Here is a 13,490-nt window from a genome sequence, read left to right as displayed (position 1 = left end):
CCAACTTCCCTCCTCTGCTGTCTGGGTTACCCTAACTGCCCTCCCCTGCAGCCTTGATCGCCCCCAACTGCCCTCCCTTGCAGGCCTGGTCCCTCCCAACTGCCCTCCCCTGCTGGCCTGATCGCCCACAACTGCCCTCCCTTGCAGGCCTGGTCCCTCCCAACTGCCCTCCCCTGCTGGCCTGATCGCCCACAACTGACCTCCCCTGCAGGCCTGATCCCTCCCAACTGCCCTCCCCTGCTGGCCATCTTGTGGTGGCCATCTTGTGTCCACATGGGGGCAGCCATCTTTGACCACATGGGGGCAGCCATCTTTTGTGTTGGAGTGACGGTCAATTTGCATATCACTCTTTTATTAGATAGGATAGAGGCCTGGTGCACGGGTGGGGGCCAGCTGGTTTGCCCTGAAAGGTGTCCTCGATCAGGGTGGGGGTTCCCTTGGGGCATGGGGTGTCCTGGGCAAGGGGCCTGTGGTGGTTTTCAGGCTGGCCATGCCCCCGGCAACCCAAGCGGAGGCCCTGGGATCTGGAATTTATTTATCTTCTATAATTGAAACTTTGTAGTCTAGAGCAGAGGCCAGGGCCAGCCAGGAAGTTTGGCTTCCTCCATTGCCGGGGAAACCCAAGCCTCCTGCTCGCTCTGTGGCCACAGCCATTTTTGTTGGGATTTATTTATCTTCTATAATTGAAACTTTATAGCCTTGAGCAGAGGCCTGGGCCAGCCAGTGTGTGCAGGAAGTTTGGCTTCCTCCATTGCCGGGGAAACCCAAGCCTCCTGCTCACTCCATGGCCACAGCCATCTTGGTTGGGTTAATTTGCATACTCGCTCCTGATTGGCTGGTGGGCATGGCTTGTGAGTGTAGCCGGAGGTACAGTCAATTTGCATATTACTTTTTTATTAGATAGGATAATGCAGGGCACAGAAAACGTAAACTGCTTCCTGCAGTACACATGAGCCAGCTGTCAGGGGAGGTAAGAAGTGATTTCACATGAATAAAGACACCAGGCTGTGAATCAACAGAGAGCAGGTATGGCCTGTGAGTGGTCAGTCAGAGTGGCCAATGAGTCGCTTGTATATAGAACACGTGGACCACAAGGTTTCACCACCAGCTGTGGCACCCAAATGCTTTCTGAGGAGATTGGAAGATTTGCCTGGGAAGGGCCCTTGAGGTGAGCCATGAACCTAAGTAGGGAGGTCGAGTAGAATATGGGGAGAATGTTAAGACTCTCACAGAGGATGAAAAGGATGAAGGAATAACAGTTCTCTCCAGGAGTGAAATATATTGAAGTACTGTGTCCTTAGAGTCTTTCATTATCTTGGCCATTTGGGGGGTACTAAGTCAGTGTTGCCTATACCCTTCCCACAAACCACATGTGCAAAGCTCCCAGGGAGCCATCCCACTGAAGAGAGAAGCCCTGATGCATAAACATGCAAAAAAAACCTGCGAAGGAACCCCACTCCTGTCACCAATATGAATCCAAACAACTCTAATTTGTAATCACATATGGTAAATCAAAGATCAACAGGCATTTATGCAAAACAAAAGCAGGAAAGAGGAGAGGCAGAAAGAGGAGAGAGAAAAAAATGTGAAAAACAGAACAGAGCATAAAAATTCTGTGATATTTTAAGTGATACTTCATCCATGAAATAGGGGAAATAAAGAATTAAGGGAGATTCAACAATATTACCATATTAAGATAACTGAACGTCATTATTTACTTGGCAATGCATAAATATTTACATAATTACACAATTGTAGCTATTCTGCATCCTTTTTTCATAATTAGGATCAACCTATAGCTAATACCCAAGTCTTAGATTTTTGAAGAACAAAATGCAAATATTGTAGATACTGACAGCACTGAAATAGGTGTATTGCTGACTGATGTAGAGTGTAGGGAAAGGGAAAAAGTGGTGAAAGGAAGTGTGAGAGCTCTAACTGTATCTTACCTAGTCAGAATAAATGGGTGACCTTTATTTAAGTAAAATCTTTTAAAGTTATGACAAACAATATAAGTGATAATAAGAATTTAACAAATCTCAGGAAGTAGAGAGGGGGTTTGAGTAAAAGTGTTGTAAAATGCCCACCTGTTAGGAAGGGAGATATTACATACCCTTTTAAATTGATCAGTTAAGAAGAAGACTCAAGCCTGTTTGTTAGAATTGCAGTAGTAATCATCAAAGAACTGAAACCAGAAATGGATGAAGTGGGACCAGAAATGAATAGGAAGAGAACTTTTATTTTTTTATTTGTACCCTTCTTCCAAATTTGTTTTTTATAAACCATATATATGTATTGCTTTTACAAATAAGTAACAATTATTTAAAAACTAGAGGCCCAGTGCACAAATCTGTGCACATTGAAAGGAAATTAATTAGAAGGTGGCCGGCAGGGCAGGACTGTGTGAGATGGGCTGAATATGCCCTGGAGCCAACCCCCCACAGTCCCTCCCCATCCAGCCACACCTGGAGCAGCACTGAGGCTCGAAGGGCATCTGCAGAGTGAGTGGGTTCCCTCTGGCAGGTGGGGTCCCTCGGCCTGGCCTGTGGGGATAGGGCCGAAACTGGCAGTCCGACATCCCCCAGGGGGTCCCGGAGTTCGAGAGGGCACCCTGCAAAGCTGCTGTCGCTCGGCAGCTCCTGCATTGAGTGTCTGCCCCCTGGTGGTCAGTGCGCATCATACCTACTGGCCAGTCAGCCGGTCAGCCAGTCTCTTAGCCATTTATATATAGATAGATAGATAGATAAAGTAATCAAGATTATAGAGAAACTCCTAAGTTTTGAAACTGGCATAATGCCGACACCAAACTCTAATAGAGAAGAAATAATAAACTTTTAATTTTTATAAATTCATAAATATTGGTGCAAATAAATTTTAACAAATCAGATTTGGTATCAAATTAAAATATTGATACAACACACCCGAAGAGAGATTATTCCCACAAAGATATTTCTTAGGAATTCAATTCATACATTTCTGCATATTAATAGATTAATTAAGGAAAAAGCCACAATCATCTCAACAGACTGAAAATTTAGCATTTTTTCTTGATTAACAAAATCTTATAATGAAAGACAAGTAAAAGTATATATTTTTAACATGATAAAAGTAGGTGAAACATGTATGACAAAATTTTGCTCCTTGATATATAAAGTGCTTTTCTAAGGCAACAAGAAAAAATACATCCAATAGAAAGAAAAACAACAGTAGGAGGCAAATCAAAGAGTAAATAAATTGTCTCCAAAACATTGAAAAAATATGCAACCTTATCTTATTTAAAGAAATAAAGCATATACCACAAAATAAAAATTTTAAGCTACATTGGCAATGATTAAAATGCTAATGCTCAATTTTGGTGACTTTGAAAGAATGGACTTACTAGTATTTGACTGAAAGATGTATAATATTGATAAAATAATGGAAGGTAATTTCTCATTAAGTTAAAAAGCTTTAACATTGTATAGACCTTTCGGTCTAGAAATTCCATTTCTAGGAGTTACATATTAAAAAAATCACAATTTAAGATAGATGCTCACAAAATTTAGCAACAGGATTAATTACCAAAACATTATATTTTATAATGAAAGATAGAAATAAAACAAATGTCCAACAATAAAATAATAGTTATATTAATTAAGTCCATATAATAGAATACTCGTTAGCCATTTAATACTTGTTGACATGGAAGATATTAATGATACATTTAGTGATTAAAATAAAGCTTGAAACAATACAATGATGTGATCTTGCTTTTGTTTAAAAATTATCTATCAATCATCTGTCTACCTACCAATCTATTTACCTATCTGAAAAAGGCTGAAAGAATACTTGTCTTGATGTTAATGTTAGTTACCACTGATTGCTATTTTTTCTCTATTATTATACATTGTATATATTATTATTATTATTATTATATATCATTGCTTATTATTTTTTCTTTCAAAAAGTAAACAATTATCGCTTTGAAAATAAAAATGTACAGTTGACCCTTGAACAATGAGCAGGTTAAGGGCAGTGACACCTCCCTCCCCTTACACACACACCAGTTAAAAATCTATGTATAACTTCTGACTTCCCCAATACCTAAGTTGTTCCTCAGTATCCATGAGGTGACTGGGTGTGGGACCCCCTGCGGAACCTAAACTCTGTGGATGCTCAGATATCCTATAGGAAACTGTATAGATCAATGCATACAGTCGGCCCTCTGCATAGAAAACAGTATAGGTACTTTTTGAAAAAAATACGTGTATAAGTGGACTTGTGTTCAATCCCATGTTGTTCAAAGGTCTTCTATAAATGTTATTTTAAGGTGAAAGTATAAATAGTTTTTTTCTCCTTGTTATAAAATGAATAACACAATAAAAACTATAAATGACCTAAGAACAAAAAAAATTCAACCTCACTAGTAATTAAAAACAAAATTAAAATGAGATATCCTATATAATAAAGAGGCAATATGCAAATTGACCATCACTCCAACACACAAGATGGCCGCCCCGATGTGGACACAAGATGGCCGCCACAAGATGGCCAGCAGGGGAGGGCAGTTGTGGGCAATCAGGTCAGCAGGGGAGGGCAGTTGGGAGGGACCAGGCCTGCAAGGGAGGGCAGTTAGGGGTGACTGGGCCAGCAGAGGAGGGCAATTGGGGGCAACCAGGCCGGCAGGGGAGGGAAGTTGGGGCAACCAGGGCAGCAGGGAAGGGCAGTTAGGGGTGACCAGGCCTGCAGGGGAGGACAGTTGGGGGTGACCAGGCATGCAGGGGAGAGCAGTTGGGGGAGGATCAGGCCTGCAGGGGAGGGCAGTTGAGGGCAACCAGGCTGGCAGTGGAGGGCAGTTAGGGGTGACTGGGCCAGCAGGGGAGGGCAGTTGGGGGCACCAGGCCTGCAGGGGAGGACAGTTAGGGGTGACCAGGCTGGTAAGGGAGGGCAGTTAGGGGCATTCAGGCCCGCAGGGGAGCAGTTAGGTGCCAATCAGGCTAGCAGGGGAGCGGTTAGGGGGTGATCAGGCTGGCAGGCAGAAGTGGTTAGGGGCAATCAGGCAGGCAGGCAGGTGAGCGGTTGGGAGCCAGCAGTCCTGGATTGTGAGAGGGATCCCAGATTGGAGAGGGTGCAGGCTGGGCTGAGGGACACCTCCCCCCCCCATGCACAAATTTTGTGCACTGGGCCTCTAGTTTTTCTATAACCAGATAGACTAAATATTTCTTAAAAATAGAGAATTAATTCTCTGACAGCAAGTGATTAGGGCTATGAGATCTCTTGTGCAGTGCAAAGATGAGAACCCTATTTCTAGGGAATGTGACAATACATAACAAAAGCCTTACTATTGTGCATGCCATTAGCCCAAACATTATCTTTCTCAGAATTTACATAAAGAGGTAATTATGGCCATGTCCAAATAAGGATGGTTATTACAATTTATAATAGTGAAAATTAGAAAAACTCAAATGTTAAAGAATAAGAAAAAACTAAATTATGGTATACCCATAAAATGGAATATCAGAAATCAAATTGGACATTTTAAAGGTTATTTTGTGACATGGAATAGGTTCATAATACACTACAAAGTGAGAAGAAGTGTTCTTTTTCTGCTCCATTACAATCCCCCCAAAAATTGTCGTTTTTTTTTTTTTGTGTGTGTGTGTGTGTGTTATGTGATATACTCTGGTACTCTTGCCATGCTTGATAGTTGACCACTTAAGATGACTTCGTGTCTCACGCTGTTCTGACACTTGTTAACAATGGCATGAAGAGTGTCTCTCTCTCTCATCTCTCTTTTTGAGTTTTTACAATGATTTTACAATGGGACATTTATTTAAAAGAGAAAACAATACTGGTAAGTAATGGATCCATGTTTCTCAATACAGAACCTTGGGATAAGCATTAAGAAAATAACAGTGATCTTAACCTAAATTGGAAATACATTTAGAGGTAACAAAAAGAAATGTGCCATCTACTTGACTTTCTGATTAAATTGACAATGCAACAATATCCTTTTTTGCTATTCAATAAAAAGACTTGGATATGAAGTTAATAATAAAAGGGGTAGAGTATGTGCTCCGAAACCACATGCGAATTACAAATCACCTCCTGATAGTCACAGAGGTTCCCTCTCCAGTAACTGAAGCACCACAGTATGGCGGTTGAGAGCTCAGCCTCTTTTGGTCAGACACTAGGCTCTGTTGCTCTGTGTGCTTGGGCCAGTTACACAGGCTCTCTGTGCCTGTTTGCTCACCTAAAATGTGGGCATGATGACAGTACCAATGACACAGGGATGCTGTGCGGTTTAAAGTAATATATTTAGAGTCCTTAGAATATACATGGTAAGCATTCAATAAATGCTGTCAGATAGTGCTAGTTTTATTATAACTATTACTATAGTGGGAGTTGTACTTGTTATTTTTAGATGTCAATCATTTTAAATTTTTAATGAAGTTGAATGGTTACATAATATTTACTTGCTTGCCCCCTCACTGTATTTACCTATATTTCTATAACATTTTTGGCTTTTGTTTCTTGAATATCAGAGCCTAAAACACACACAGACCGAGAACCTGGGAGGCTGTGGAAGCCAGGAGAAAGAGACAGGGAAGTCGGGACACTCACTGAGCAGTGGGGAGGGCAGCAGAGACGAGCTCAATGTGGCAGACAATAAAACCGAGGCTATAGAAACCTGCCTCTGAGGACCAACATGACATCCGCAGTACAGGCCACATGGTGGGTGCTCTAGTAACTGTACTGACCTGCTTTTCTGTGGGTAGCTTTTCGGATTGGCTTGACTTCCATGTCTTTCTCTTATGATAAAACTTTCTCAGCTGATGAAACCAGAAGACACCTTTGAAGTTTGCAGAGCATACGTGACACACATATGTGAACCATTTAAAATATGACTTGGATATCTACATGAAAGCTCTCGACTTGCAGTGGCCCTCTCCATTTCTCGGCTTTGTTGGCCTCTTGGCTTTCTGTTTGGAACTCATGCTGCAACCTTATTTTTTATCGAGCCCTTTGGGTACCTGACTCAATTTGAACTTATAATCAGGACTTTTATGTAAAGCACCTCCCTACTAAGGTCTCAATCCTAACTTCCTACTTCCCTATTTATGAATCAGAACTATGAATAGGCAGGTCCTTACATTGTTATAGCCCATGGGATCTGCTCTGGCCTAAAAAGGGAGGAAGATTAGGTAATAGGCAGGTAGGCAGTGATAGAGCTTGAGTATCGGCAGTCAAATTGAAGGGGAGGGAATGTGAGCAGGAGGGTTTTAAAAATCTCAGGGGTGAAGGATAGGACAAAGTCTTGGGTAATTTCTATCTGTTTGTCTTTGTTGCCTGCAGTGACTGTGAATAAGAAATGGGAAGTTTTCCAGCAAAGATGACAAGTTGTTGCATGAAGGTGGATTTGGAGATTGCAGGTGGAGCCTTCCGGCAGACGTGGAAAATCTGCTTTCAAGAATTCAGACCATTTCTCCATTGCCTAACTACCAATTAGTTTAAATTAAAGTAAGCAGGTATAGTGTAGACTGCTATTTCCTCTTCCCTGTTTATTTGCTTCTTAGGAGAATATAGGTTCATGCTCAGATCATTCATGTTGGTCTTAAATAAAGACGTATTGTGTGGAGCTCCACTGAAAAATCTAGCGCCACAGGAATCTGAGTCCCAGAGTATTTTTAAAAGAATCATAAAATGTAAAAAGATAGGTTATCATGCAGAAAGTTGGTAAGCAGCACTATATTAATTCTACTGCCTATTAAGTTGGTTTCTAAAAGGAAAAAATGTCAAAAGGCACAAAAACATCAGGTCTAAAATAACTCAAAGCCATAAGACCATTTTGTGAAATCCCATATTATAAACTATGGTTTAAGAGCTTTAATAGACTGTGGCAATAAAATTAATGAATGACAGATTTGAAATATGTGGCTTCAAAAGTAAACACAAAGTCAAATGGTAATATTTTGCAAAAGGTATATAATGTCAGTCCACAATGTTATTTAGAAAGTTATTTCGGCCAGAGTGCTTATCTTTATATAAGAAATAAAAGGGGGAAAAAAAGCTAAATAACTGAAAAAGGACAGAAAGTCCTAGAAAGAGGAAGAAATAAAGATGAAAGCAAAGGAAAAGATACCAATAAAAATTTCAAAGAAAAAGATAAATTTATAAAACTCAAAAAACATTTTTTTCAGAAAAATGTAGGAACAAAATAAGTGGATTAAATTCATGACAAGTGCATACAAAGGAAAAACATCTGAAGGAGGAGAAGCACAAAGACAGAAAAAGGAACTAAAAATCACAGTAAGAATGAAGACTTGCCGACTGCTCATTTTATTCCTTACAAACCCCCTATTGATAAAGTAAACCATAGTTCTGTAGATCACAGACAAATAAAAAAGTATGCATTAAATGCAAGAAAGAAATTCAATAAAAAACCAAACATCCATCTTTGGGTGGGGAGACAGTGAATGTGTTTTTCTTCTTTTTAGTTTTCTGTGTTTTATTTAAACATCGTACATGAAGCTACACCACTCCCAGAAAGGACAGGAATTAGCTCTACTGAAAATGAAGCTCTGTATCGCATTTCGTATTAAAATGTAATACAGCAGAGTCTTCCTCTGCTGCCAGCTAATTCAGGAACAGAGCAGATGACATTCTTTCCTGTACAATATGTAATGCAGACTTCCCCCATGAGGAAGAATAGTTATCTCTGGTTATCTGACATGTTCCTAGCCTGTGTTTCCAATCATTAACTTTCAATAGATTGATCTCCTATCTGAGTTCTGTGCGGTCTTTGTTTTTCCCAAGAAACAAATGACATGCTACTCATGTCTACTATTGTTCTTTCTACCTAGGTTTTGTTGGGCCTCGGCACTGTGTTCCTCTGGCTCCCAGAGTCTGAGAGGAAATGGTAGTGTTTTATTTGCACATCTTCCACCTTAGACACTCACAGTTCCTTCTGCCCTCTCACACATGCGTTCCAGAATTCGGTGAATACTGGCGAAGCTGGGTCTGTCGGCAGGCAGCTTGCTCCAACACAGACGCATTAGATTGTACAGCTCCAGGGGGCAATTCTCAGGGCAGGAGAGGATGTTGCCATCTCGCACGTAGTAAATGACCTCCTCGTGGGCCATCCCATAGTAGGGCTGCAGGCCATAGGAGAAGATCTCCCACAGGACCACACCATAGGCCCACACGTCAGACTCTGTGGTGTAGCGGTTGTAGAAAATGGACTCAGGTGGCATCCAACGGATAGGGATCGCATCGTTCTCATTAGCTTTGTAGTAGTCTGCTGAATAGATGTTCCTGGAGAGGCCAAAATCGGCAATTTTCACCACCATGTTCTCACCCACCAGGCAGTTTCTGGTGGCTAAATCCCGGTGGACAAACTTGCGCTCTGAGAGGTAAGCCATGCCAGCTGCTACCTGCCTGGCTATGCAAAGCTGCTCAGCACAGGAGAGGGGCGGGGGCCCAGGGCTGGAGACCTGAGCCCTCGGGGACAGGTCACTGTGACTGAGGCTGTGCGCTGTGTGAGGCGACATGCTGCGGAGGAACTCGTTGAGGTCGCCATAGGCCATGTATTCAAAGAGCAGGCACATGGGTTTCCCTACAGCACACACACCTGGAACAAATAGCATCCTTTGTTAGGTTGGGTTTCCAAAGTGACACACTTGGAAGAGCACTAAAAGCAGGTGACCAGATCAGAAATATGGGGCCCTGGCTTTTTGTTGACAGCTTCATAGTCAAATACAGACCCCATCTCTTTGTGTAAATATCTATTTACCTAATAAGATGCAGGTATCTATCATTCCTCCTAGGGTGCCTTAGCTCCTGACCCTTCCAGTGTCAGGTTTTCCTTCTATTATCCTTTAACACAGTACTTACTATCCTATGTCATAAGCATCCATTTATTTGAAATTTTCCTCCCCAACATTTTAAAAGTAGAGCTTACGTCTTCTTTAAATTCTGCAAACCAACCACATGTCTGGTAGACCAGGTACTCAGTGTTTGGTGAAGGAGTTTATGAATGGATGTTTGAATATGTAAGTAATTCCTCTGTGTTTCTGCTACTTCTCTGAAGAAGGATAGTAAGGAAGGTGTTGCATGAAATTTGGAAAGAATAGCAAAAAAAATCCCAAGATCTTAGATGAAGTTTTCAGGTTGCTGCCGTAAAACATTCTGAAATTTAGGTTTTACAATATTCATGCTAGAAAGGAAAAATATTAATATAAAGAGTCTTAGAATTAGTATCAGGAGGACATTTTCATATCTTAAAATCTTGCTACATTTGAGAGGGAAACTGGGCAACTTGGAATTATTAGATCATTTGGGCACAATTTTACATCACCATAAAAATATAATATTAGATCTATTTTAGGCAATAATTAAAAGTCTCCATTCAAAAAGGAAGAGAAATAAAAACACTATTATCTTGGCTTATTTATTGTAGAGTTACTTTTTAATTCCAGGGACGTTAGCAAACAGTATATTTCTATGTTACTAGAAATAAAAGAAATGACAACATTGTACTCTGTGAAATATTGAAAAGCCAATTTTAAAAACTGAGGTGAATTAATGAGATGTTCCACTCCTTGATACAGAATCTAGTATATGGGAAGGAACAGAGACATTTCTCTGGTCAAGGCATGAAGCAAAAAAGCACAAATGAGGTATGAAGGAGGAAAAACTGGCAAAGCCTCTGTTTTCTGATACAATAAATTTCTTCACTTATATGCTCATACCTAACAGTTTCACAATGTTAGGATTGTCAAATTCTGCCATGAGGGCCGCCTCCCGCTGAAAGTCGGCTTGCATGTCAGCTGAAGCCTCTTCTTTGAGCATCTTCACTGCCACCATAGTGGATGGTTCGTGGGGGAGTAGGCCTGGAGCCCTGAGGGGTTCATTTATTTAGAAAGAAATCAAAGATCAGGAATCGTATTCATAGTCACATGTCTATGCATATTCATTTACATCCCCCCATTTATACAGCCTTTTCCAGAGCCTCAGAATCAAAGAAGATGCCAATAAGTAGATTGTACTTAAAATTCCTTGACTTCAATTGATAAAAATTACTGGGGCTATTTTCAATATAGATTGAGTTTGAAAAGTGCAGTATTCATAAATTATAGGAATTTTTACAACCCCACAGACCCAATGGGATTATCATTACCATCCTAACCACTTAATCTCTGGCTAGAACCTAAATTCTGGGAAGGTAGGGACATGACTTATTCATCTTTATGTCCTCAAAGCCCCTACATTGCATATTTTTGTTTTTTACTAAGTATTTGTGTGAGATTTTCATTAAACATGTAAACTTCCCCCCCAAGGCCACCTTGAGTGGATGTAAAGTTGTGTCTCGCCCAAGAGCACCAGGTCAAAGTGATAATTGGTGTCCACATTCTCTGGCCCAGCAGTTTTGTGGAGCTGCATCATGCAGAGAGGATATTTTATTCCAGTTCACACAAAGGGCTGGCATTGGGCCGAATGCATACTTGTTTCTCAAGCTTCTTGTTTTCTGACATTTTTGCATTTTTTTTTTTCATTTTCTGTTTTGCTATTCTAAGAACATCTATTTAGTATCTATACAGGTCAGGCCCTGAGTGCTTAAATAGAAAAACTAGTTCAAAGTAAATTTTAAACAAAGTGGAGAATATGGCAATAGAAAATGGAAGAGAAGTATACTTGAGAATTATTTGCTAAGAACATTTCAAGAAAATTATTTAAAATGTATTTAAAATTATTTTCTAAAAAGGAAAGATGATTAAACTTTGCTGATTACTTGTCATTTGAACACTATACAAATGAAGATTCTCCCTATATATTCACACCCTTCTTTCCAGTAGAGAGGGAAATTACTTAGATTAAAAGTACAGTTCTCAATACAAGTAAGGTTGATGGCATGAAGAATTAACTCCTTTGGTAATAACTATTATACATACTGGTCTGGTAACTTTTCAGACAGAACATATTTCAGTGAAGAGATTTTTTTACATTTTTTTTTTTTACCTTGCTTGAAAGACCCTTCCAAATGCTCCTTCTCCAATATCCCTCACATATTCAATATTATTCCTTGGATACTCCAGGCTGAGCAATTTGGGATTGAGAAGGAGTGGCATCCTCTGGTACATGGGGTTAGGATGCAGTCTGTCTAGCAGGAGCTCAGACGGAAGAGTAGTGAGGGTCACTGCTGCTGATTCTCTGCAGGTTAAGACAGGTAAGATCAGTAAGGAGCTCAGGCTCAGGTGAGATCTTTATACTCAGACTTAGGTTCTAAAGAGATTTGGAATGTAGTAGGAAACAAAAGAATTTATACTAAGACAGCCAAAGATTGTTCAGTTTTAGAGCAATGAAGTATTTTGTTTGGTCTAGAGTCAAGTGTCACATTTTCTCAGGAGTTTTGTTACTGTCCAGTCTAGCAGTGGCAATGGAGATGAGGGGGAAGATGGGAGCAGGAATAGCCATGTTCTTCCAAATTATTGTTAGCTTCTATGTGCTGAAACTGTCAACTTGAGGACATGTGATCCTATGCAAAAAGTTACTGATATTTTTAAAGATCATGGCGGGGTGCTTAATTTTAAAGCAATGCCATGGATGTCATAAAAAGACTGGCATGGCAGTAATATGTATTCCATCTCCTATCCCCTATTCCAATATTAAATATCTGGGTTTTAAAACATTACTACATGAGGTTAGATTAAACTAGAACCTCACCTTTTCTTATTTTTCCATTGTTTTCGCCTTCGGCAGAAATAAAGAGTAGTTATAGTAAGAAGCGCAAATACTGCAAAGCTGGACATGATAGAGATGATTACAGTCATGGAGTATGCAGGTGAGACAGAGAAGGAGGAGGAGGAGGAAGGCAAATTTGGAATGTCCACACTCGGCTTTGAGGACGTCATTGATGGGAATGCTGGAAGTAAACAAGAATGCTTGTCATTCAACCTTAAACTTTTAAGATGCAATTTTTGTATTTAAGCAATCAGTAAACTAAATTTAATTTTAAGAATGAGTTTTTATGTATCAGATTCTCCCGGCTTACATATCTATAAAGTCTAATTGTAAGTATCCAGTGAGGTCCAGTTGAAAGTAAATCCAGCTTATAGGAGTGTAGAATTTTAAAAATGAGACTTAGAGAAAAAACTTTTTTGGTCATGACCAAAAAATACAGACCTGGGGGAATAGGTAGGGGCTAGGATGAGGGGAGTAAAGGGGGTAGGGAGATATCTGTAATACTATCAATAATATGAAAAATAATAATAAAAGCAAAACAAATTGTTGTTCATTAAAAAAAACCACAACAGATCCTGGACTAGTGCTCTTTCCTATGCATCATATTGTTTGTGAGCTGACAGCAATTGTGGAATTTGTTATTAAATAAAATCTTTTAATGAAATTATACTTGAAGTCAGGGTTGTCTAAAGCTGAGCTTTTATACTGTTGTTTTACAAACAGAATAAAATTAATGGAAGAAGATGAAAACTTGGGACACAAATGAGCAA

The 13,490-nt window shown here is 40.0% G+C and overlaps 1 protein-coding gene across 1 annotated transcript in view; it reads right to left on the bottom strand.

The window, feature by feature from the left end:
- Positions 1-7,836: 7,836 nt before the first annotated feature.
- Positions 7,837-13,490, bottom strand: part of MUSK (muscle associated receptor tyrosine kinase) — a 73,484-nt gene continuing 67,830 nt past the window's right edge. The window contains 4 exon segments of the mRNA XM_080667805.1: positions 7,837-9,610; positions 10,731-10,879; positions 11,998-12,189; positions 12,703-12,901. Of these exon segments, the coding sequence (XP_080523931.1) occupies positions 8,928-9,610; positions 10,731-10,879; positions 11,998-12,189; positions 12,703-12,901 (1,223 nt within the window). The 3' untranslated portion in view covers positions 7,837-8,927.

The sequence above is a fragment of the Plecotus auritus genome (assembly GCF_963455305.1).
Source record: "Plecotus auritus genome assembly, chromosome: 5".
NCBI lineage: Eukaryota > Metazoa > Chordata > Mammalia > Chiroptera > Vespertilionidae > Plecotus > Plecotus auritus.
Note: the sequence above shows the minus strand (reverse complement) of the source record. Positions and strands in the feature narration are given on the sequence as shown.